Source organism: Bubalus kerabau, chromosome 22 (assembly GCF_029407905.1).
Source record: "Bubalus kerabau isolate K-KA32 ecotype Philippines breed swamp buffalo chromosome 22, PCC_UOA_SB_1v2, whole genome shotgun sequence".
In the NCBI taxonomy this organism is placed as follows: domain Eukaryota; kingdom Metazoa; phylum Chordata; class Mammalia; order Artiodactyla; family Bovidae; genus Bubalus; species Bubalus kerabau.
The window spans coordinates 21,447,359-21,471,902 of record NC_073645.1 but is presented as its reverse complement, the minus strand read 5'-3'; the positions used below and the strand labels follow the sequence as shown (position 1 = coordinate 21,471,902).

Genomic DNA, 24,544 nt, shown 5'->3' with positions numbered 1-24,544 from the left:
TGTGGTCACAAGACGCCACCTCAAGTCAATCCGACAGGCATCTCGCTGAGCGCCTCCTGCGCAAGGCACAGCTTGCCTCCAACCCCAGCTCACACATGACCTCAGCCTCCGTGGCCCCTCTACCCCGTCCTGAAGACACAGCCCAGGCCTGCAAACCTGGCCAGCACTGGGGGGCACCTGGCTCTCTAGCCTCAGGGAGAGGGGGCAGGCAAGGACCAGAACAAAAACATAGGAAGCTTGAGGCCTTTTTATTGACAATTCTCCATATACAAAGACATCCTTGTAGTTCCTCTCCAGTGTAAATAAAGCATGAGCACTTAACTCATATCTCAACAGGACCAAGGAGCTTGAGGAAGGGGGTCTACCAAGGCCTGCCTGGCTCCCCAGGGATTTGCCCCTCTGGGCCTGGGGCAGGCCCCTGGCTCCTAGACTGGCTGGCCGGGAAAGAAAGCTGGCCTAGGATGAGCCCTGACTCCCAGCCTGCCTCCTCACATCCCAGCTGAGAGTATAGAAACGTCTCCACCTCCCAGGCTCTGAATCCCAGGCAGCCCATGAGTCCAGGGGAGAACCCTAGGGCAGGAGAGGGCCCCCATCTTCCTGATCCCATTCCCTGTGCCCCATGTTCCCGGGAATCATGCAATAAATAAATAAATACTTCAAAAAGGCAGGGAAGCTCCTGGGGAAGGAAGGGGTGCCTGAGCCCGCTCATGGCTTAGGGAGAGACACTGAGCTCTTAAGAGTCCAGGGTGAAGACAAAACTGTTGCAGACGGGATGGGCACTCCAGGTGGCCTTATCCCATAACTGAGGCTGCCCTACTACAGATCAGCCCTGGAATCTGAGACCAGCCTAGCGAGACCCCACATTTCCCAGGCCCCCAGAGCTCAAGGGTTTCAGGACCTCTGCTGAGCTTACCTGGCCTCACACTCACTGCATGGGATGAGGGGCCAGTGAGGGAAGCGGTAGCTCTAGGCCAGAGGAGGGTGGCCAAGGTTCTGAACACGGGGAGCAGGAGTGACTGAGTGCCCAGCATCTTCCCGGCAGAGCTGAAAACACTAGGATAACATGTGGGCTGAGACTGTAAGCCAGGGTCTCTGCGAGGTGGGGCTGAGGCCTCTGAGCTGCTGCGGCTCCCCGTGTTTTGTTCTGCTTAACACTGAAGGGTTCTGCCAGGCCCTCCTCTGAGAGAATCTGGGAACTCTGACCTTGTTTCTAGAAGTACTTTTGGTCTTGACAGCCCTGGCCATGCCCTCTGGCGGGGAAACGAAGAGCTCCTGAGGCCTGCAGGAACACTCCAACAGCAGAACTGGGACACGGTGCACGCCCTTCTGCAGGCTCTGGGCAGGCAAGGGCCTGGCCCAGCACCCAGCGGGGCAAGAAGCGCTTTTCCCAACCTCTGACCTCCGGCCTCAGAGAACTCCAGGCATGCAGGGATGCCAGAAGACCAGTCCAGATCAGGCCTGGCTCACTGCTGCCCTCTAACTTCTATTTCCCGCCCAGCCCTGAGTTCCCTAACACCCAGAACAGAGCAGGGCAAACATGCCAGTCCTGGTGGGGGAGCAACCACTACTGGCCATCCGCAGGAGTGGAGGACCGCTCCAGGACCCGGATGCAGACCACGGGGGCAGGGAGGCGAGGCCTACCTAGCATTCAGACCACATATGCCCAAGGCTAAGGGTGGGGAGAGCGGGGTCTACTGCTGGCCCCGGGGACAGGCGGCCTCTTGGACCCTGGCCCCTCTTCTCACTTGCTCAAGGTCTGGTTACACGAGGCACACACAAACACAGTCTCTCTCTGGGCTTCGGGGGCTGAAAAGGAGGAAGAACTTGGTGAGATGCTTCCTCATGCCCTCTGGCTCATTGCCCCTCCAACTGGAACCACCTCCCCATCCCACTCCACCCCACCCCAAGCCCCACACAGACCACCCTCCCCCCGCCTACAAGCTCACTGTCCCAGCTCACGCACTTGCCCTCAGAAACTTCTCTTTCCACGGGACCTGGGGGTTCTGAGAGTGACCATGCCAACAGCAAGCCTCTCCCAGATATTCTATGCGTTAGACATTATTTTGGCACCAAAAAAATAACTTTTAAAATGCTTTTAAAAATAAAATACCAGGAGAAAATTTTCCAAAATGTTTTAACAGTGGTTATTATCTCTGGGTGGTAAGATTACAAGATTATTTTTCTCTTCCTTCTTCTTCTGTATAGTAATTTCCAAATCTTCTAGAATAAGCATATGTTACTAGCATGACCAGAAGAATGAAAAAATAAACACATTCAATTTAACACTGTAACATATTACAAAGCAGTCTGTAATACATGCTCCCTTTTTTTTAAGCACATGCATATGAATTTATCCCATGTGTGATGGCATTAATGACCCAGACGGGTCCACACCTAACAATTCTTTCTGAGAAAGATTAGGAATGTCTTCCTTTCTTTGGTTTTTTCTTTTGTTTACAATGAGTATGTATGGCTTTTATAGAAGGAAAAGAAATTATGCTTTTTATTTTATTAAAAACATTACCAAGGCAATGAGAAAGAGACTGAGACTGAGGACTGTGGTCTCCCTGGGGAAGGCAGGCGTGGAGCTGGGGAGCCGGGTGAGGCTGCTCACGTTCTATCTTCTAATTGCAGTGAAGTGGTCACTGGTATTCACTACTGGACTTCATAATTCAGATACATTATATACATATGCTCTTGTCCATGCAGCAAATATTTCCATTTTTCCTTCCTTAATGGGAGATGGAGGAAACCCCGAGTTCCCTGGACCTCTCACTGACCCTGGCTCCTTCCCACATGCAGCACCCCTCTTAGAAGAGGGAGGCAGACCCCGACCCCCAGCCTGCACCACTTACCTGTGGCCCCCATGGAGGACCTGGGCACCTTGAAGGAGCAGCACCGAGAGCAGAAGCTGTTTCCACAGTTACTGCAGTTCCGCTGCAGATGAGAGCCAAGGTCAGTCTCCGATCCCCACCCCCAGACACTGGGGACAACTGTACGAGTAGGGCAGTGCCTGGGCAGGGCAGGACTGAGACCAGAAGGGACATCCCACAGGAAGGCTGGTGAAGGCGTGGACACAAGGGAGGGGAAACCTGCTCCTTTGAGTAACCGTCCGACCAGACCCCAGGCCTAACGTGGCCCAACGAGTCAGACTTCATCTGTGACATGGCACTCCTCCCCTACATCTCGTCCCGAGTCCCCAGCAAAAGCACCCTCGAGGAGACTTACCCTCTTCTTCAGCACTGAGAAGGTGGCCGAGCAGCCCGTACAGCTCCCTGAGAAACAGAGGCAGCAGCTCAGCTCTGACCCAGTCCAAACATCTCAACTCTCACCTGCTCCTGGGTCTTCTTCATGGGGACACTAAGGGCACCAACCCAGCCCAGCTCCTTGGCTGGCAGCAAAGAGCAAAGTCCACAGCCAGAAGGAGAGGTTCAAACCACGCAGGAAAAACCAATGTCCCAGACTACACAGAGCTGCTGCCCCTGCTCCCACCCAGGGTTTAGAGACCTCCACCCCCACCTGCAGGTCCAGCCCAAATAGAAGAGCATCCAGCAGAACCTCCCCCTGAAATGACACCAAGGTGGGAGGGACCTGACAACAGGCATCACTCCGATGATCTCAGATGAAACCCGTCTGACACGATCCCTTCCAAAGTATCTTCTTACAAACACTCTGCCCACAGCTAGAGGGAGAAACACCTCCTGAACACCAGACTCCTGCTTCCTGTCATCTGAAGATTCCAGGACAGAAGTTCAGAACCAAGTGCCAACCAAGACTTGCAGGGCAAGAGGTAAAGTTCAGAGCCAGGTGCCAACCAAGAAGCCTCGCAGGATAAGAGGTGAAGTTCAGAACCAGGTGCCAACCAAGAAGACTCACAGGGCAAGAGGTGCAGGCACGTGTGTGGTGGGCAGGCCGGGGTGGATACCACCAGGGGAAGAGATCCTGCCTAAGCGACCAGATACAACAGGACCACAAGGTTTCAGATCAGGTTTTAAGCAAAAGAAGCAACAGCAACTTAGAAAACAGCTGGGAGGAGGCAACGGGGGTGCAAGAAGAGATGAAGATGGGGAAGAGAGGACTGCCCTTTCTTTTCCCCTTTCCTGGCCACATCACACAGTATGCAGGATCCTAGCTCCCTGTTCAGGAACTGAACCCGTGCGCCGCAGTGGAGTGTGGAGGCCTAACCACTGGACGGTCAGGGAACTCCCCCGATCATTGCTTCAGATACATCAAGGCAAAGGGACTTAAGAGAAGCTGTGCTCGCTACCCACCATGCTTGCAGGGAAAGTACAGAAGGGAAGGGGGGCTGCGACACTGACAGTCTGATGAAGGGCATACACGCAGCCCAAAGAAAAGCCAAAGGATGGAGGAGGGGAGCGGCCACGCCGGGCCCTTATGGCTTCCAACAAGCTCCTGAAGCAGAAACTGATGAGAACAAGGAAGTCCCAAGGCGCCGCCAGAAATACTGACCACAATTCGGCGCAGAAATCTCCATGCAGATGGGGGTCACTGAGCCAGGGGAGAAAAGGCTGGGGTCTAGATGAGGCAGGAGGGTGCTCACAACAGGGGACCAGAGAGCCCAGCCAAAGGCTGTGGAAGGGAAGGGAGCTGGGCTGGGTCCTGGAAAAACCTGGGAGGAGACAAGACTACTGAAGGACATTTCTACAACTTGGGGCCTGCAGGCCTCCGATGATCCGATCAAAGCAATTACTAAGTTCAGGGCACGCGGCCGGGCCTCCAGGACCACCTGTCTGGCCAGGCACAGAGCACCAGCCTCACCCTCACACAAAGGCCCAAAGAGATGCGGGCTGTCCAGCCAGAGTCCCCCATAGCTCTCACTACATGGGGACACAATGCCTGCATTGGAGGACAGGGACCCAGCCAGAGCAGGGAGAAAGCTGACCCAGCGGGAGTAAGGCAGATGCTGTTGCTGTCAGTCAGCTCACGACCCAGGCAGAGCAAAGGACACAGAAGAGCACGGCACACCGCCAGCGGGTGGCGCCACCCCAGCAAACAGGCTGCTCTGGGACTCTGCTCCCAACACTAAAAATCAGGGCAAGGCAGCCCGCCTCTGCCTCCCCTCAGCAAGCAGCATGGGCTGGGAGGAAAGAGCTGGGTCACAGACTGGCACTCTGGCCCCTCTCAACTGTAAGGAGTACCAGGGCCAAGCACCCCAAGGCAGTCACGTGAGCTAACAAAACAGCCACGCACCACGCAGGGCTGGGGCCAGGGCCAGTTCTGCATGCTGACACCGGCTCAGGCAGGCATGTGGAGGAGAGCACCCCTATTCCTTGCCAAGACCTACCAACTCTTCCTGCCTGTTTTTAGCAGAGGTCCTGATTCGTGATGTGAGATGCCCCAGGAGCAGAGAGAGCAGAGGAGCCTGAGACCACTGCCCGGGCGACGGGCACAGAGCCTCCAGGACAGAGTGGGTTCCTCCCAGTAGGACTCCCCCACTTGGAGGCCACGGAGAGGCTCATGAGCAGCCTGCCCTCCTCACTCCTCCCGTGGACCCCCCTCCCTCCACCAGCAGCCAAAACAGAACGGCCCCCAGAGCAGCTCACTCACCCAGCCCTTCAGGACGCAGACCCCAGAACAGAGCTGCTATACCTGCCCTCACAGCCAAGAGCCCGACGATGTCTCAAGGGAGGGACAGCAAGCGGTCCTAAGAGTGGAGGGCTAAGGGGGGCTTAGGAGAATAATTGTCTTCTCGCTTCGCCATCCTTGTGGGAACCTGACAATGCTTCACCCACCTCGGTAGGGATTATCTGAACCAAAAGCCAAATACAGAAATGGGATAGGCATAAAACTGGGGCACTTCAGACACCAGGGCAAAGGGAAGATGGTGAGCTAGAAAGAAGTGAGTGAGATCAGATAAGGTGGATCTGAGTTACAGCTCAACCGTGTGCTGGCTGAAGACTGGCCAAGTCACTCTTTTCAACCTCAGGTTCCTCACCTATAAAATGGGAACATCTAAGGGGCTTTATTTAAAACTCACAGATATAAAAGTATGGTTTGTCAGAACAAGAACATTAAGTCTGGTGTAATGTCATCTGGGACTTCTGAAACCTGGCTGCTTCTAAGGACTGAGACAGCGTATGTGAAAGTGCACTGGACACAGAGCAATCGGCAGCAGTCAGCAACCGTCACAAATAAAAGGAAGGGATCCTGAATGCCTGGAGGCATTCACAGAGCAGAAAGAAACAGGGTGTCCCAGGATGTCTAACACTCAGGAATCAACTGCCCTGGTCGCTGCAGGAGCAGGAAGGCAGGCCCTGGGGCACCCAGGTCAAATACCTCATGATAAACCCCATGGGCTTCCTCGGAACTCTCTCCCATCAGACCTCATGGCACAGCCAGCCCATCCTCCTCCCTGTCTGCTGACAACAGGCAGAAGCAAGGCTCTGCTTCAGGACCAGGGAGACCCGAGTCTCCGGTCCTCTAGGCTCCAGCTATAACTTCATCTGGTTTGGCTCGCGCTCTCCTGATCAGAGCCAGGCTTCCAAGCTTGTTAGTCAGCTCAGTGTGCCTGACTCTTTGCAACTTCATGGACCAGAGCCCTCCGGGCTCCTCTGTCCATTGGATTTCCCAGGCAAGAATCTTGGAGTGGGTTGCCACTTCCTTCTCCAGGGGACTCTCCTGACCCAGGGATCAAACCTGGGTCTCCTGCATTGCAGGCAGATTCTTTACCATCTGAGCCATCAGAGAAGTTCCTCCAAGCTGTGAGGACAATCAAGTCCACCTTTCTCCAACGTCACATTCTTGGACCCACTCCTCAGTCAGTATAATGAGGACTGGCCAATCTATGGACTTGGCTGGGGAGAAGGGAAGCCGGGGCTCTATCATCCCCAGAAGACAGTGTTTCCTTCCATTTGCTTCCAATCGGACTGGAAAGATCCAGACAAGTGCCTACGCACCTGAGGGAAAGACCAGGGCCTCCCGTGATAACAGCGGCCCTTATGAAGCACTCACTATGAACCAGCCAGCAATGTGCCAGCACTTCATAAGCGTTATCTCTCTTGAGACCCACAGCAACCCCGTGAGATAAGAACTTGTACTATTCCCTTTTGTCATTGTTTAGTCGCTGAGTCGCATCTTCAGTCGCGTCCGACTCTGTGACCCCATGGACTACAGCACGCCAGACTTCCCCATCCTTCACCATCTCCTAGAGTTTGCTAACATTCGTGTCCATTGAGTTGGTGATGCCATCCAACCATCTCATTCTCTGCCGCCCCCTTCTTTTGCCTTCAATCTTTTCCAGCATCAGGGTCTTTTCTAGTAAGTCAGCTGTTTTCATCAGGCGGTCAAAGTATTGGAGCTTCAGCAACAGTCCCCTTTTACAGAAGGAAAACTGAGGCACGGGGAAGTGAAATAATTTGCTTAAGGTCACCTGGCAGCACTGGGGTTACCTAGACACTCAGACCCCTCACTCAGCAGCACGTTCCACAGCCTGCCATGGCTCTACCTGCCTCAGGACCACATTGCCCTGTGGTCCCAGAGGAACGCTTCCAGAACTGAACTCATCTTCCCACAAGAAGTAATGAGGACAGAGACATCAGAAGGAACCCATGCTCCCTCTCTCGCAGCCCCGCTGTGCCTGTGCTACCTCCCTAGGGTGCCATGGACACAGCTCTACTCCTCAGAACGCCGCACCTCTGCCCCGTAACCAGGACACCTCCAACCCGCCCTCCCCCGGCCATACCATAGTTGTTGGTTGGGTACCGCTTGCGGAGCCGCTCAGTGAGCCGCGACACCTTGCTGCGCAGCACCTCGTTCTTGCTCAGGAAGCCGTTGTCCTGCAGGACCAGCTCGTCCTCTGCCGGGCACGGGGCCCCCTCATCATCCTCCTGCGGGAACAGCTCCTTCCAGTCCTGTCCCCTCCTGACAGGGCTCTGGGACCTGCGTGCGTGGCGAACCCCACGAGGCGTGGCGAGCTCGGCTCAGCCACCCTTCCTCAACCCCCTCAGCCCCTGCCCACCTCACCGAGGCTCCTACTTACCAGCACCACCAAGTGGGTCTCCTGCCTCCCAAGGTGCAGGGGAGAAGAAAAGAAAACAGAGAGAAGATAGCAAGAAGGAAGCTGCCGGGAGGGGTTCCCCAAGCAAAAGGAAGCACAGGAGAGCTACCACACCGACTCTGAGCACGCACTGGAGGGCGATGTTAACAGAGACCCCGTTAAGGATCCCAACATCAATCAGCTCGGGAGAAGCTGCGTACTCAAGAGTCACGACTTAAGAGTCCACAGTCGTACATTCAGGTTTTGGAGAAATCTCAGCAGTGGAAAATGGAAACGCCCACGCGGATGAGGCTACAGTAACAGCCAGCTGGGTGAAAACCGTAGGCCTGGAGGAAACGCCCAAGACCTCCATTTCCTGCATCCCCCACTTCACAAGAGTCATAAAGAAGTGAATTCCTCCCACTTAAAAAAAGCCATAGAGCAAACATGACAATAAATGGCGAATGCCACCAGGACTCCGTGACCAGGGATGACAGGAATCAATGCGGATTATGTGACTTCTCTGAAGCAGACAGTCTCTCCTCAGCTACACTGACCACTGCAGACTCAGGGCTCCCAGAGCTGCTGAGTTTTTAGAAAAACTGAAAAATCCAGAGTTTTTACTATAGTCTCTCCAATTTTTAAATATCGGCTAAAAAATTAAAGCTTTGCGTGCCAAATAAAACACTTCTGCAAACTACCAGTGTGAACCATTGTCCTAAAACCAGGCAGACTGTTGAACTTTCTCCAACCCAGCACTTGGCCATGCAACTGCTTTCTTCAGCCTCCCATTCTCACCCCTCAAAGGGACATCTGACGGACCTCATCCTTCAGAAGAGCAGGCAGAGACTGGGGCAATGCCCTCCTCCAACTCTGCCTGCCCCACATCAAAGGCGCCAGGCCCACAGTCTCCAGCCAAGGCAGTAAACGACCCACCTCCCCTAGCAGGGCGTTTCCCAGACGCCTCCAGAGCCACCCCCGCCCTGGGCACCCAGGACAGACGCCAAGGTCAGCAAGAGGACGGGCAGAGGTTCGGTGGCAGCCTTTCAACCAGTGGGTCTGAGCGCAGGGCACATTTCACCTTCTCACTTGGACATAAGAGAACTCTAAAAGCCCAGACTTGGAATGTGAGAAGCCACACAGCGCCAGGACCACCCAACTTCTGACCTGGTCAGCTGGGGGTGCTGGGGAAGGCCACCCACCTCAATCGCATCTTTAAACTCCTCGTCAGGCTCGGCCTCCTCCGCCTCCTCCACACTGCCCGGCGTGAGGTCCTGGGAAGGGAGATCCTTCAACAGTCAGAGCAACGACAGCCCTGCCCCCAGGGGACAGACCACCTCCCCAGAGCCAGCATCCAGGTTTCTCAAAACAGCGGTTCACGCCTCAGAGGAAAAGGCACAGCTGCCGGCAAGAAGGAAGTCAGGGGAAAGAGAGCAGTCTCCAACCGAGCAGGACAGAGAGAGGGACCAAGGCCACGAAAGGACCGACAGTGGCTGCAGAACATGGTGCTTGAGAGCAGAGCCCTGGAACCACAGGGCGGGGTCTGGCTCCCAACCCCGCTGACTGCGGACAACCACTCTGTGCCTCAGCCTTCTCTTCTACAAGGAGAATAATCTCATTCTCAGAAATATCCTGCACCTCATGGGTCTATAAAGTACTTGAACAGCAGAGTAAACACTCAATAAAGCATAGCATAGCCCTTGTTACCACAGTTATTACTAGTAAGCACTTCGGAGGAGGCAGGCCTGGGAAGGAAGAGGCCAGCCCAGGAGCTATACAGTATGAACAGGCTGGTAATAGGGAGGCCAGGCAGCCCGCCCACACCAGACTCTGCCCGGGCGGTTAGGGGCGCTCACCTCTGTGGGCGTGGGTGCAGGAGTGCAGTCCGCCAGAGCGCCCTTCCCCCCAGCATCTGACGGTGGCGGGCTCTCAAAGGCACTCTCTTCCTGCTTGGGGTTCATTCGCCACTGCAGAGATGCCCTATATTCAGACACCACTGCCCAGGGTGAGGAGAATGGGGCGGGAGGCAGAAACAGGATGGAATGAGTGGTGTTCTGGGGATACCCACCACTGCACCCGGCTGCCTCCTCCAGCACCCACGCTCTGCTGCAGGAAACAGTCACCCTCCTAAGCCTGAACAAGTTACCTAACCTAAGCCTCATAAACAAGACAGATATACCAACACCTACCCCAGGAGATTGTTAAAGAGAGATTAAATGCAGTAAGTGCCCAATAAATCATGGCTTCTGTAATTAATTTCCAACCACAGGGAAGAAAACAAGCATAGCAATCACCCAAACATATGTACAGGCCCAGGCATCTGCGACTCAAGGCCTCTCCAGACCGCCTCACTGCTTCAGAAACCAGACAGCAGACGGGTACTCCAGGATTACACAGAGACAAGGCAGTGATTCCTGGGGGACTGCACCCTGGAGGTGGGTGGCAACACTGGGAAAACATCCCTCCCTCATCTCCCAGAAGCCACCATATCACGTGGGCATCTGCCTGGGGAAGGGAAAGGGATCCCTAGTAGCAGCCTCCCCTGGATCCCACTTCCCTCTCCAAGGCAGGACTCTGGTGTGGTGCTGCCCCCTGGTGGCAGGCACAGCAAACACATGATCAGCCCGGACCCCATCTCTGCCCGGTTCTCCTGGGCTTACCTCGGAAGAACTCCACATTCCCCAGAAAGAGTGTGCTGTTTAAAAGGGCAAGGACCCAGCACAGAGGCAGCAGATACAGCATGCAAACCGTGACCAGAAGAGCCCCATAGAACCTGGACCGACAGAGAGGAACCACAGGATCAGAAATTCATAAGATCAGAAGGAAACTGGTGTAGGGCATACCAACAGGGGAGTCTGGGCAAGAAGTAGCTCTGGGAACAGTTAATATGCTGACAAGATCTGCTAATCAAACAAGGGGAACATAAAGTGGGGAGAAAGGGTTTACAACCACCAACAGGTCACAACTGACACATAGAGGCCACAGTGGTTGCTGAGGATAGGGCCACCTAAGTGGGTTTTAACACACATCACTCTTCAGGATCTAGACTCTGAAGTCTGGAATAAGACAGATTTGGAGCCGGTACCATGGAGAGCACTGAGCACAGTGTCTGGCACCAGGAGAGGCTAAACAAGCACTAGTCGCTGTGAGTATTACACACGAAGAGCCTCAAAAACATTCATTTCACTTGATCCAATAGTTCCATCCTAGAATTTATTTTAAGGAAAAAAGTTTCAAAAGACTAAAGTTAAACCCATAAAATGTGCACTACAGGGTTAGTAATTAAAAGTAGAAACTGACTAAATACACAACAGGATGTATAATATATAATTTCATAAATTACAGTATAATCACTATCTATATTGGTGTGGTATTACAAGTAATTCCTAAAGCTATGTAGCAACATGGAAAACCAATTATATAGTACAATAAGTGGGGAAAAAAAAAAAGGAGTCTCACCTACACTCTGAGCTATAGACACCACGTGCCTATGACAAACTCTAGCAGGCAATCCAAACATGAGATCGGCTGCTATACCAGGGCGGGAGATTACATGGTGAGTTATTTTTCTATTATTAAGATATTTTGAGCATAGTGCGCAAAGAAACGCCCTGTTAAACCAAAGCAGGGTGTTAAAGCCCACAAGCCTACGTGCTGATCTGCACACAAGAGCCTAGAGGGCTCTTTTCCCCTGAGCTAGGGCGACAGGGGGCCTCTTAGGCAGCTGTCTTTGCCTGGGGTCCTCAGGGCAGGGGCGGTGGGAACAGAGGGGCACTCACTGTGAGGACACCGCGGGGTTCTCCCAGTGCAGCACGCGGTAGGCGGCTTCGCAGGTGCAGCACAGGCGGCTCAGGAGGGCCTCCAGCTGGATCAAGCTGCAGACACAACACAGGGGCTTGTGCAAGCTGTGTACCCTGCCTCACACACCTGTGCGGCCTAACAGAGCTCCAGGGCAGCAGGGCCCAGGACTTCGCAGGCACAGCTACCTAGGTTCAGCCAGTCCCTTCAAACCCCTTGGAAGGGTCAGGGAATTCGGGGAAACTTCATACATCTCAGGCCCCTTCTTGGAAAACTTGTTGAGGTTCCGGCTTTGGTCTCTTCCCAGCTGTTGGTGTTGGGCCGGTTACTTAACTTTCTCAAGGATGCAGTTTTCCTCTACACCATGAGGAGCAGAGTACCTGAGGAGCAGGGTGCCACCTCCCAGATGCACTGGAGCTGTGAAGATGGATGCCAGGATGCACAGCAATGTGTTTCCACCTAGGGTTTCAGGTAGACTGACCTGGAGAGTGTTTTGAAATGGATCCCCCCACCCCCATCAAAAGCAAAGAGAGCATGTTTGTGCAATGAGCACCCAGATATTGGTTTCTGAAGGGCTCCTTGGAGAAATGGCTGATTCTAGAGCAAGGCAGGGAATGTGGAAGATGAATTTGAACACTCTACTGTATCATAGGGTTTCCCTCATAGCTCAGTTGGTAAAAAATCTGCCTGCAACACAGGAAACCCAGGTTCGATCCCTGGGTCAGGAAGACCCTGTAGAAGGAAATGGCAACCCACTCCAGTATTCTTACCTGGAGAATCCTAGGGACAGAGGAGCCTGGCAGGCTACAGTTTATGGGGTCGCAAGAGTAGGACATTACTTAGCAACTAAACCACCACTGTATCATAAAATAAAAAAAGTGAAAGTTGCTCAGTCATGTCCGATTCTTTTCAACCCCATAGACTATATATATAGTCCATGGAATTCTCCTGGATAGAATACTGGAATGGGTAGCCTTTCCCTTCTCCAGGGGATCTTCCCAACACAGGGATCGAACCCAGGTATCCCTCATTGCAGGCAGATTCTTTACCAGCTGAGCCACAAGGGAAGCCCAAGAATACTGGAGTGGGTAGCCTATCCCTTTTCCAGCAGATCTTCCCGACCCAGGAATCAAACCAGGGTCTCCTGCATTACAGGTGGATTCTTTACCAACTGAGCTATCAGCAAAGCCCAAACTGAGGACAAAATGAGATCAAAGTTAATAATCATAGTAATGGATTATAACCCATTGAATAAAATTTTAAACTCCTGCATTCATGTGGATAATCAGAAGGAAAAGCCCTTTCTTACAGAATGTCAGGTGATAATGACGCTTAGGAGACCACCTGTGCAGCCACCACAGTGATAAACTGATGGAAGCAAGACCCAGCATGGATTCCAGTGCAGTGGGTGAGTGTCTGATGAGGAGCAAGATACCCAAAGAAGTCTCAAGGTGCCCCACTCAGATTACTAACTCTAGAGGGTAAAATAAATAGTCACTTTACTTACTAACTCTAGAGGGTAAAATAAATAGTCACTTTACAGTGGAGAAACTTTCACCAAGCTAATCAAAGTTAGTATCCCCCATAACAGTGACATCATGTACCTCTTGATATGATACAATGACAACGTCACATTTCTGCCAAAGATGCCAAACCTGAATTCAATCGTGAAGAACCAAATTACCCAAAGAGAAGGGAAGTTCTACAAAATAATAAACTTGTTCTATTTTAAAATGTCAAGGTCATGAGAAACAAAGACTAAGGAACTATTCCAGGTCACAGGAGACTAAAAACTAAATGTCACGTAAGAGTCTGGACTGGAGCCCAGATCAGGAGAAATTTATATAAAAGACCTTATTAGTACAACTGGCAAAATTTGATCATGAACAGTTATTAGATAATGGCACTAATGCTAATGTTATCAATGTGAAATTCCCAAAATCTGATTACAGGGCTGTGGATATAGAAGAGAACGTCCTTGTTCTTAGAAAACATATACTGAAGCGTTTGGGGTAAACAGACAAGATGTCTGTAATTTACTTTCAAATGGTTCAGCAAGAAAAAAAGTGTCTTAGTGTAGGGAGATAGGTGAAGCCAATGTGGCAAAACATTAATAACTGTTCCATTTGGGTAAAGGGTCGATGAGAGTTCTTTGCACCATTCCTAGAACTCTTCCATAAGTTTAAAATCATTTCAAAGGAAAAAGGTTTTTTGAAAAACTGCAGATATGCAGCACCCCCGCCCCCAGAGGTAACTGACTCAGAATTTCTTCAGAGGAGCCCAGCCCTCCACTTGTTCATAATTTTTTTTTTTTTTTAGCTCCACAGATGTCTCTGCTGCCCAGGAAGAGATGAGAAGCCCTGCTGTGTGTCACGGGGGCCACTGAAGCTGCTACAGTTGCTGTCTGCCAACAGTCTGAAGGTGCTTCCTCAGGAGCTCCAGCTCTGTCACATTTAGGAAGTTCCTCCTAAATGTGTAAACCACAGTGCAGTGACGATGACTAATATTTAACTGAACACTTGCTGGGTACCAGACGCCCAATTAGTCTTCACAACCACCTAGGACGCAGGCCTATACTTATCTCATTTAACAGATGACAAACCTGAGTAACTTGCCCAGAGTCACACTGGAGGAGCTGGGATTTGAACCCAGGCAGTGGCTTGTGCGTGCATGTGCTCAGTCAAGACCCTAAACTGTGGAATCAGCTAGATCTGGCTTCCCATCCCAGCTTGTCACTTGCCTTTTTCCTCCTTCATCAATGGAGGTCAATCATAGTAGCCATCTCCCAGAACTCTGACAAAGACCAAAGGAAATAACATCCACGTTTTGCCTTAAACAATGTCTGGTGCCAGCAAGCGCTCAGTGTGGCGGCACCGGCACTGCCGCTGTCCCGCACCTCCCCGGCCCTTCCATACTCACAAGCTCTTCACCTCAGCTACGGCCTCGGGGCGAGACAGGCGAACTCTCTGCAGGTCCTCCTGCCTCACGCTGTGGTACTTCCTCCTCATCAGCTCAGACTCGGACAGCCGTGCCCGGCAGCCCTCCTGAAGGTAGCCCAGTAGGGCGGGCACTGAAATCATCAGGGCGCCCACTGAGTACCAGGCACCTGTGGGAGCAACAACACTGCAGATAAGCAAACAGCAGTGCCAGGAGCCGCCACCCACCCAGATGTCCAGGTGCTCGCTCCCTCACCTCCTCCAGGCCTCTGCCCAAAAAAGCCCGCCCCAGATCACCTGGTATGAAACAGCATCTCCCCACTCCCCCTCCAGCCTCTTAACCCAGCTTTAGTCTTCCTCACAGAACTAACCACCACAAGGCAGACTACAGGCATGGCTGTTGGCCTCTCCATGAAGGTAGGCCCCAAGGGCTAGGACTTTCCCCATCTGGTCACTGCCATAGCCCCAGACCCTTTCAAAAATATTAAAAACCCCTCTACTAGTACACAGCACACAGCAGGTAGCTCGTGCCCGGGGCCTGGCCATGGGGAGCTCCCGATGTCTGACATTCTGACCTTTGGGTCACAGGGGCTGACTGGAAGCCTTCCACTGGCATTTAGGACACCACTGACCACTGTGGATTGAGAAATGGTGAGGCTAAAATAAAATCCAAGGAAGGAACTTCTTCCATGTTAACATGGAAGCAAGCTAACAGAGCAGTGGGTACAAAGTAATTAAGTATCTGTCACCTGAACTAATTTTTCTGTGGAAATATATTCAGAAAAATCTAACAGCTTAAGAAGGATATCTGAGTTTCAGTGAGGCGGAAAAGCGTCCTACTAAGACGCTTAAGACACAGAAGATGAGGTCTTACGTGAAATGGGTTTATTTTTCAGCTCACTAAAACCACAGGAAGCAAAGCAGACACTTGAGAAATGGGAATTCAATAGAACAAAGGCATGAAGATAGGACCCAGCTCCTCAGAACATTCCATCCCAGGCCCTTTACTCACTTCCCTTGACGGGCTTGGCTTTTTCTGCAGCCATCTGCCAGTTCTAACCAAAAGGGCTGGGTCACAACATGCCTTTTCATAAAAGGTCCCCAGGAGACATCACTACCCAGGACCCCTCCAGCTACCTACCTGTCCACACACCGACCTCAAAGGCTGCACGCTACAAACCCCTCACTGCTGTTGGCTGCCTGGCAGACCCCACCAGGCTCACTTGCTGAGCCAGAGAAAATCAACAGGCAAACATGCCTCATCAGTTCACCTTCCTAGTACCTTCACCCTGGGTCATGTCCTCAGCTGACCCCGGAAACCAAACTGGGAAAAGGTCAATGCATTTAGTCCAGAGGAAACAATAATAATAGCTATAATGTACTGGCTGCTTATTTTAACTGTGTTAAGTGTTACACATAGATTATCTCGTACTTCACAACTACCCTCTGAGGAAAGCACTTCTATTATCCCCCTTCAGAGAAAATGAAATTTCATCCCTCAGTCATGTCCGACTCTTTGTGACCCCATGGACTATAGCCTGCCAGGCTTCTCCTTTCACGAAATTCACCAGGCAAGAATAATACTGGAATGGGTTGCCATTTCCTTCTCCAGGAGATCTTCCCAACCCAGGGACTGAACCCAGGTCTCCTGCATTACAGCCAGATTCTTTACTATTTGAGCCACAGGGAAGCCCCATTCAGAGATGAGGATGATTAGGCCTTAAGAGACAGATTAAAGAACTTCTGATGTCACACCAGTGGCCCAGTCGGGATTCTAGCCCCAGGTGGGTCTCTCAGGAGCCTGTGTCCTGACACTGAGCAGACACAGAGGGAGGCTGACCCCACAGCGGAACAGGCAGCTCCCTCATACAGGGCCGATTCTCAGAATTCCTCTCCACCTTCATTCACAAAAAGCTCTGGAAGCGGTTCTTACCCTCGTTCAAGGTGAGGAACAAGACGTTGAGGCCCAGGCAGGTCAGCAAGGAACACAATGGCGTCTGCCACCTGCAACACAAGGCTATATATTGTCACCCTGTTTATTTAACTTATGTGCAGAGTACATCATGCAAAATGCCAGGCTGGATGAAGCACAAGCTGGAATCAAGATTGCTGGGAGAAATATCAATAACCTCAGATACGCAGATGACACCACCCTTATGGCAAACAGCGGAGAAGAACTAAAGAGCCTCTTGATGAAAGTGAAAGAAGAGAGTGAAAAAGCTGGCTTAAAACTCAACATTCAAAAAACTAAGATCAGGGCATCCGGTCCCATCACTTCATGGCAAATAGATGGGGAAACAATGAAAACAGTGACAGACTTTATTTTCTTGGGCTCCAAAATCACTGCAGATGGTGACTGTAGCCATGAAATTAAAAGACGCTTGCTCCTTGGAAGAAAAGCTATGACCAACCTAGACAGCATATTAATAAGCAGAGACATTACTTTGCTGACAAAGGACAGTCTACTCAAACCTATGGTTTTTTCCAGTAGTCATGTATGGATGTGAGAGTTGGACCATAAAGAAGGCTGAGCGCTGAAGAATTGATGCTTCTGAACCATGGTGTTGGAGAAGACTCTTGAGAGTTCCTTGGACTGCAAGATCAAACCAGTCCATCCTAAAGGAAATCAGTCCTGGATATTCATTGGAAGGACTGATGCTGAAGCTCCAATCCTTTGGTCACCTAACGCAAAGAACTGACTCCTTAGAAAAGACCCTGATGCTGGGAAAGATTGAAGGCAGGATGAGAAGGGGATGATAGAAAATGAGATGGTTGGATGGCATCACCGACTCTATGGACATGAGCAAGCTCTGAGAGTTGGCGATGGACAGGGAAGCCTGGCGTGCTGCAGTCCATGGGGTTGCAAAGAGTCAGACACGACTGAACTGAACTGAACCTGCAATACAGAGAGTCCTGGTCACTGAAGGCAGCTGCCCCTCCAGCCAGGTCTTCCCAACCAGGAGCAAGAGGAGGGCCTGGAGCTCAGAGGTAACTCAGACAGTCAGGAAGAAATGAAAAGTGAGCCTCTCACTTGGACAGGCGACTGGGAGAGAGACCTGAGGTCACACCCCAGGCCCCAGGGTGAGAAAAGGTAGCCTCTGGAAACCACAGGAGGAGGAAGAATTTATAAAATTATCTCTTAATGTTATAACTCCGTTTAACCTGTGTTGTGTAAGGTTTTATTCTCTTTAAGAGGTGTCAATGACATTCTTCTTTAAAGGTTTCCTTTATTCTTTGTATTTACTGAGATAGAGTTGGTATGCAATATATTCTTTTTTTAATTTTAAAGGAACATACACCTACTGCATAAGATTCATCTAACATGAAAATTGAGTGAACAAATGTAAAGGATTTCTTTGACCATATCTGCCATTTTCTCTTCTTTCTGTGAGTTTTAAACATACATTAATTCCAAAGGAATGAAAATTATAAAGATTTCAATATATAAAAAATGAAGACAAACCAGGATTAGCATTCTCTCAGCAAACATGCCGGAAGTGAACTGGAACTCTCAGAACCAAACACAGACCCAGCTTCCACCACCACCAAACGGCAACGCAGAAGCCCCCAAAGACAGAGGAAAGAAAATCAGAGTCAGGGTACTGAGTTCAAGCAAATGTCGCTGGCTTAGTCCTTGATAAAGCACATTTAATAGGATAAAGAGAGCACAGATGTAATAACAAAGCCACTGACACCTACATTCTAAAGAGCAGTATCTGTATATAAGGTGAGCCCTCAGAGGAGAAAGGCAAATATAAAAATCAAGAGCTAAGTTGCAATGTATTCAGAACTTCAATGCATGTTCTTTTGCTCTAATTGGGGTATTTCACAGTTACAAAATGAGGTTAACTAATTTATGAGCTGCTTTTATTTTTTAATGAGAGTTATGAGTAAGGGAGTGAAATAACCTTTCTCTTCCTTTGTCTTAAAATTGCAAACACTCCAACTTACACCACCCTAATTAGACCTCAGACCCATTTACTGGCTCTACCAGAGCAAAAGCAAATTAAAAGTCAGGTCTAAGGCCAATCCCATCTCAGAAATAAAAACATTACACAGCCACTGAGGTCACTTTCATTTAAAGCCTTTTTTTTTTTTTTAATTAAAAAACAAAAAAGATGTTTATTTTTCTTTTGGCCACGCCCGAGCAACATGTGGGATCTTAATTCCTCCACCCCCAGGGATTGAACCCATGCCTTCTGCAGAGGTGCAGAGTCTTAACCACTGGACCACGAGGGAATTCCCCGCTGCTTCCATTCTATCTGATGTCTTTATTGACACTCTGTTCATGGAGACCCACTTACTGGAGTAGCTGATCCCAGAAGAGAGAAGTCTTAAAAATCAACTGCGGCTCCAGGCTTCAGACCTCAAAGAAGCTCAAGATTAGGTCCTTCTTCAAAGTCAAATCCTCTTTACTGAGAAAGAACAACCAAACACACAAACGAACCTAACAGCCACTTTCACAGACCAGTGCTCCATCTCCCAGCGGCTCGGAGGCCACAGCTCCTGGGGGCTTTTTAGGCCCAGTGCTCCTCCCCCAGCCAACTTTTTCAATCCCACCACATCCTCAGATTTCTAACTTTGTAAAATGGAAAAATCCTAACACATTAGTGCCAAGAAGTGCTGATAGACCTGTGCCGGAAAAGGAAAAGGGCAGGAGATAAATATATATATATATATATATATATATTTTTTTTTTTAAGGATATATTTAAGTTTTGCACTTTGCCACAAAAAGGCAAAACACACATACACACATATGCAGGTATATACATACACACATATGCAGGTATATACATACCCATGCTTGTGTGCACAGGTGCACGCACATATACACAGTAGAAAACACGAGACAGCACAGCCCTGTGAAGCCCACACACTCCCCTGAGGAAGACCACAGTTCATCACAGCTAGCTGATCATGATGGAATTACAAAGCCAGCCCCTTCTGACACCACCTCCCTAACCCTTATGTTGACAGAACAGTCATCTAAAAGTAGAGAATGTTGCTCTGGAACCCTGACAGCTCATCTCTAGGGATAATGCCATAAATTAAAGCAGTTCTGGGGCAAACAAGAAAAACTGGGGGCCTTGGACAGAGTTAAAAATAAAGCTCCAGTGCTCGCTTCGGCAGCACATATACTAAAATTGGAACGATACAGAGAAGATTAGCATGGGCCCTGCGCAAGGATGACACGCAAATTCGTGAAGCGTTCCATATTTTTAAAAAAAAATAAAATAAAATAAAGCTCCAATTATTTCCAGACTGAGGTTAAGAATGAATACTCTGTAGCACCTCAAGAAATTAACCCAACTCTACTCACCCTGTCTCCAACCTGTCTCTCTCAGGCATCTGAGCTGGTTGAAGGTTTTTATTAGAATCTGATAAACTTCTCCCTAGAAATATACACATCTGCCTGCACAACTTTACAGGCAGGTTCAGAAGAGTCAATAACCCCTACAGCGCCACGCAATGGCTCTAGATGAAGAACGACTGCTCTTTAGGACAAGCTGGTTTTATGTGACTCCCATTACCATGCAATATTAAGAACACAAGACCTTTGCAAAAAAAAAAAAAAACTTTATTTTTTTAACTTGAATCTAATCCAACTTTTAAATTTAACCTCCAAAAAAAAAAAAAAAAAAAAATTAAAAAAAAATAAAATAAATTTAACCTCCAGTCTGCACCAGGAAGAAACATTAACCAGACAAATCTAGGTAGGAAATTCTCCAGCACACTCAGCTGAGCCTCCAGCACATCAGTGTCATGAAGACCATTTCAACAAGAAAGATCTAAGGGACATAATAACCGCACAGAATGCATGGCCCTGGTTTGGAGCCTGATTGGGCCAAAACAATGGTAGATGACATTCTTGGGGCAACTGAGGAAATCTGAACATGAACTGGGTATAGGGTGATATCAAGGAATCACATTGTTAATTTTGTTCAGTATGATGTTATTTTTTTTTTAAGCATTATTATTTAGAGACAAACCAAAGTGTTTTGGGAGCAGAATTGTATGTATTTGTAATTTTAAATACTTTAACAGAAGAAATAAAGTGAGCTGAAAGGAGAAAAAACTTACCGAGGATGAAAATCAAAGCAGAATAGGAACAAAAAATTTTGAGAGCCATAAGCCTAAAGGATTAGTGAAAATAGTACCTGTTTATTCATAGATATTTGTTTGCATCCTAATTTTAATATAAATTATGCTAATATTGGGAGAGAAAGAAAAAGAAAAAAGCATGCTTCAGATAGAAGGCCCAATGGTCAAGGCTAGGTAGCAGTCCTGGGATACGAGTTTATTCAGCCACAAAAAAGAAACTCTGGTGAAAGACCAGATGGTTCCCAGTGCCTGCCTCTCCTGGGTTGAGTCTGAGATAGGGGGTGGACCAAGAATAAGCCCAGAGGCCCAGTGGACCTCCCAGAACTGCTCCTCAGCAGGGCAGAAAGGACAGCCCAGCCACTGCCTAAGTGGCCAGTGCAACTAAAAGCAGGAAGGCAAAAGGCCCAGCAGGTTAGAGTAACTCTAAATAAAAATCTGTACCTGAGCAAATACCGGACCCCATCTCCGGCATCCTTCAGGGGTTCCAGGTAGACCTCAAGCCTCTTGTAGGACAGAACCAAGTTGAACAGATCAAATGCCGGCAACTTGGTAGGAACAGGTAGAGACTCCAGGGTAGCCTCGGGGACCGTGCTGGGGCTCACCTCTGGTCCACAGCCCTCTCGCTCTGAGGTCTGCATCCTGTAATCATAAGAATTCCTGACATTTGCACTGCACTTGCAATGCTCAACACATTTCTACCTGCATTATTTCATGTGGTGCCATGACAAACCTATAAGATAGGCAGGGCTACAGGGGGAGAGCCCATTTCACAGAGAAAGACGTTCATCAAGGCGAAGTGAGTTACCCAGAGAGAGCTGACCCCTGAAAACATGGGTTTGAACTGCACGGATCCACTTATATACAGATTTTTTTTTAATAGTAAATACTACAGTTCTAAATGATCTGCAGTTGGTTGAATGGTGGATACGAAGGAATGGCAGGAGGGCCTACTTTAAGTCATACTCTGGTTTTTGACTTCGCAGTCAGCACCCAACCCCTGCATTGTTCACGGGTCAACTGTATAAAATCCTGCTCTTCTGACTCTCCATCTACTGTTCTTTTCCTCCACAGATCAGTCAAGAGTATAAGCCATAAAGACCAAACACACATGGCTACCGGTGGGAGGCAGCCTGGGGTCTCAAGAGAAACAACGTCCTCAAATAATGTTCTTCCACTTTTTAGTTAGTTAATTCCTATTCATCCTTCAGGTATCAGCTTAAGCATCACTCTCTGGCTCTGAGAAGACTTTGCCAACATCCCCAGTCTGGACTGGGAGACCCTACCATGCTCACAAAAGATCATGTACTCACCCCTAACAGCACTTACCATACACCAAAGCAAAACTCCGTGCTTTCTTGCAGTCATCCCTCTTAACCTTGACTTCCACTAGGTTAGAGACTGTCTTCCATTGTTTATGCACACAGTGGGCATGCAATAAATGCTCGCGGAATGAAGGAACCAACTGCTCATCCTCCAGGAACCCAGAGCTTTCTTCTGCCCGGCTCCAACCTCTCTAACCTTTCCCCCGCTCCCTTCAGTTACCAACAACTTCCTGAACCAACCCTGCCCGTTACCCTCCTCCCCTTTTCCCCTCTTGAACCCCACGCGACCGTCATTACCTTCCACAACACTCCATTCCCTTCCTTCTCGGATGCGGAGAGCCACAGGCGCTCTCATTCTCTTTCCTAATCTCAAGCTCTACCCAAACGCTAAGTTTAAGTAAACAAGGAGGCAGAGCCTTGGCGCACAGCAACAATAGGGAGTCCAAGGGTAGGGGTACGATCTGGGACGGCGGTGGGGGGGAAGCGGGTGTTTGAAGGGGAGGGTGACAAAGGGGCCATCAGGAACCTGAAGTCCCTGAAGGCGGAGCTAGGACCCAGGGCGGGCGCGAGGTAGGAGCACAGGAGGAGGTGAAGCAAGTCTGCCCCGGCAGGGGCCGGGCCATCATCTCTGCAGGTCAGGGAGGCTGACGCGGCCCAGAGGACCAAACCAGAGAAGGCCACACCCAAGGTCCCTGGGCCAGCAGGTGGTGGCCCCCGTGGCGTTCTGGCGCCCAACTCCGCACAGTTGGCAGACGCGCCAGGGTGGGGAGGGGGTGGCACCTCACCTACCCGGTCGCTGCGTTGGTGGGGAGGGGGCGGGGACGGCCAGGAGGCACTTGATAGGGCCACTGGACCCCGGAGCGTTTCCTCAGGCCCGCCCCACCCCGACGACGAACCTCTTCCCAAGGCCGCTCTGAAGTCGTAAGAGACCCTCCTCCGCCTCCCCCGCCGCCGCCACTTCCGGGACGCGATTGCTCTCCGGCGCCGAGCCCTGACGTCAGCGCGCCCGCCCCGCCTCCCGCTCCGCTCCCGGTTTAACTCCGCCCACTCTGGGACAGGTGAGCGCCGGCAGCCCCACTGCGCCTGCGTAATTTTTCTTCTCCGCCCGGGGTCCTGGCTTACCTCTAGTCTTACCCGCGGTTCGCTAAACCCTGGGAGCTTCTGCGAGGGGATTCTGCCCCTCGTGGCCCCCGCGTCGCTTCTGGCAGGGAACAGTTGAAGTGAAGATAATCTGAAGAATGTATGTCTGCATCCTCTCCCCACCAACTTTGGTACTTACCTGACTCCCTGTGGACCATGAGCTTACAAACGGCAGAAACCATACCCCTGCATGCCCGATACCTAGCAGAGAATGCAATTCTGTTCAGTGTTTCCTGAGTAGCTACTGTGTACAAGGTCCTGGGCAAGCCCTTCCCAATTCAACCCACTTCTCACTGTGTTGCCTAGTTAATCGCCTTAAAGCTGCCTTTGCATTAATAACAACATTAGCCTTTATTTACGGAGGACTAACCAGGCGCCGGGTACTGGACTAAGCTCTTTATGTGCGTGCTTGCTAAGTCACTTCAGTCGTATCGGACTCTATGCGACTCTATGGTATTTAGCACGCTAGGCTCCTCTGTTTATGGGATTCTCCAGGCAAGAATACTGGAGTGCCTTGCTGTTTCCTTCTGCAGGGGATCTTCCCAACCCAGGGACTGAACCCGCATCTCCTGCATTACTGCTGCTGCTGCTGCTAAATCGCTTCAGTCGTGTCGGACTCTGTGAGACCCCATAGACAGCAGCCCACTGGGCTCCTCTGACCCTGGGATTCTCCAGGCAAGAATATTGGAGTGGGTTGTCATTTCCTTCTCCAATGCATGCATGCATGCTAAGTCACTGTGAGACCCTATGGACAGCAGCCCACCAGGCTCCTTGGCCCACAGAATTCTCTAGGCAAGAATACTGGAGTGGGTTGCCGTTTCCTTCTCCACTCCTGCATTACAGGCAGATTCTTTACCACTGAGGCATCAGGGAAGGCCCAATCTTGTCTAGTTCTCTTCCAACAACCCAATTATTAGGGTTATTGCCATTTCATAGATGAGGAATCTGAGATTTGTCAAGGAACTTCAGTGTCTCTCAGCTAGTATGCAACTGTGAGCTGGAATTTTAACCTCACAGGTCATCTGATCCTGCCCACCCCCCAACTATACCATCACCTCCTTAGTCTGTATTCACTGGCCTCATCCCCTGCTACTCCCCTTCCCAGGCCTCTTCACTTCATCAGACTGAACTCCTCCACTGTTACCTTCAAGCACCCCTTGCACTCTGATCTTACATTGCTTGTGCTGTGAGCTCAGGGAGGAATGCCTTTCTCCCACTTGTGCTTGGGTCCAAATCCAACCCATTCAT

General features: G+C 50.3%; 1 protein-coding gene and 1 non-coding gene across 8 annotated transcripts; one reads left to right on the top strand and one right to left on the bottom strand.

The window, feature by feature from the left end:
• Nucleotides 1-229: 229 nt before the first annotated feature.
• ZFYVE27 (zinc finger FYVE-type containing 27) lies at nt 230-24,465 on the bottom strand. Of its 7 annotated transcripts, none has more exons than XM_055560041.1 (12): nt 22,454-22,876; nt 21,276-21,473; nt 16,664-16,734; nt 14,714-14,900; nt 11,776-11,871; nt 10,657-10,769; nt 9,853-9,992; nt 9,199-9,270; nt 7,703-7,847; nt 3,229-3,275; nt 2,856-2,937; nt 230-1,806 (listed from the first exon to the last, which is right to left on the bottom strand). In XM_055560041.1, the coding sequence occupies exons 1-12, from the start codon at nt 22,468-22,470 to the stop codon at nt 1,742-1,744; spliced, it is 1,233 nt and encodes a 410-aa protein (XP_055416016.1). In that variant the 5' UTR covers nt 22,471-22,876; the 3' UTR covers nt 230-1,741. The 7 variants fall into 7 exon arrangements, with proteins under 7 accessions (XP_055416016.1, XP_055416015.1, XP_055416014.1 ...); XM_055560040.1 differs by lacking the exons at nt 230-1,806; nt 22,454-22,876 and adding exons at nt 1,936-2,220; nt 23,436-24,465; XM_055560039.1 differs by lacking the exons at nt 230-1,806; nt 22,454-22,876 and adding exons at nt 1,936-2,220; nt 23,053-23,149.
• Nucleotides 19,847-19,953, top strand: LOC129637141 (U6 spliceosomal RNA). The gene has a single exon (XR_008707351.1). It is a non-coding gene; the product is annotated as a U6 spliceosomal RNA (small nuclear RNA).
• Nucleotides 24,466-24,544: the final 79 nt, after the last annotated feature.

Bases quoted from the DNA above. Each gene is read 5' to 3' on its own strand.
- ZFYVE27 (XM_055560036.1), bottom strand. The intron at 7,848-9,198 runs GTGGGTGGCCTT...CTGTTCCCGCAG, and splicing joins AGTTTAAAGATGCGATTGAG to GAGGATGATGAGGGGGCCCC. The intron at 3,276-7,702 runs GTATGGCCGGGG...TCTGTTTCTCAG, and splicing joins GTACCCAACCAACAACTATG to GGAGCTGTACGGGCTGCTCG.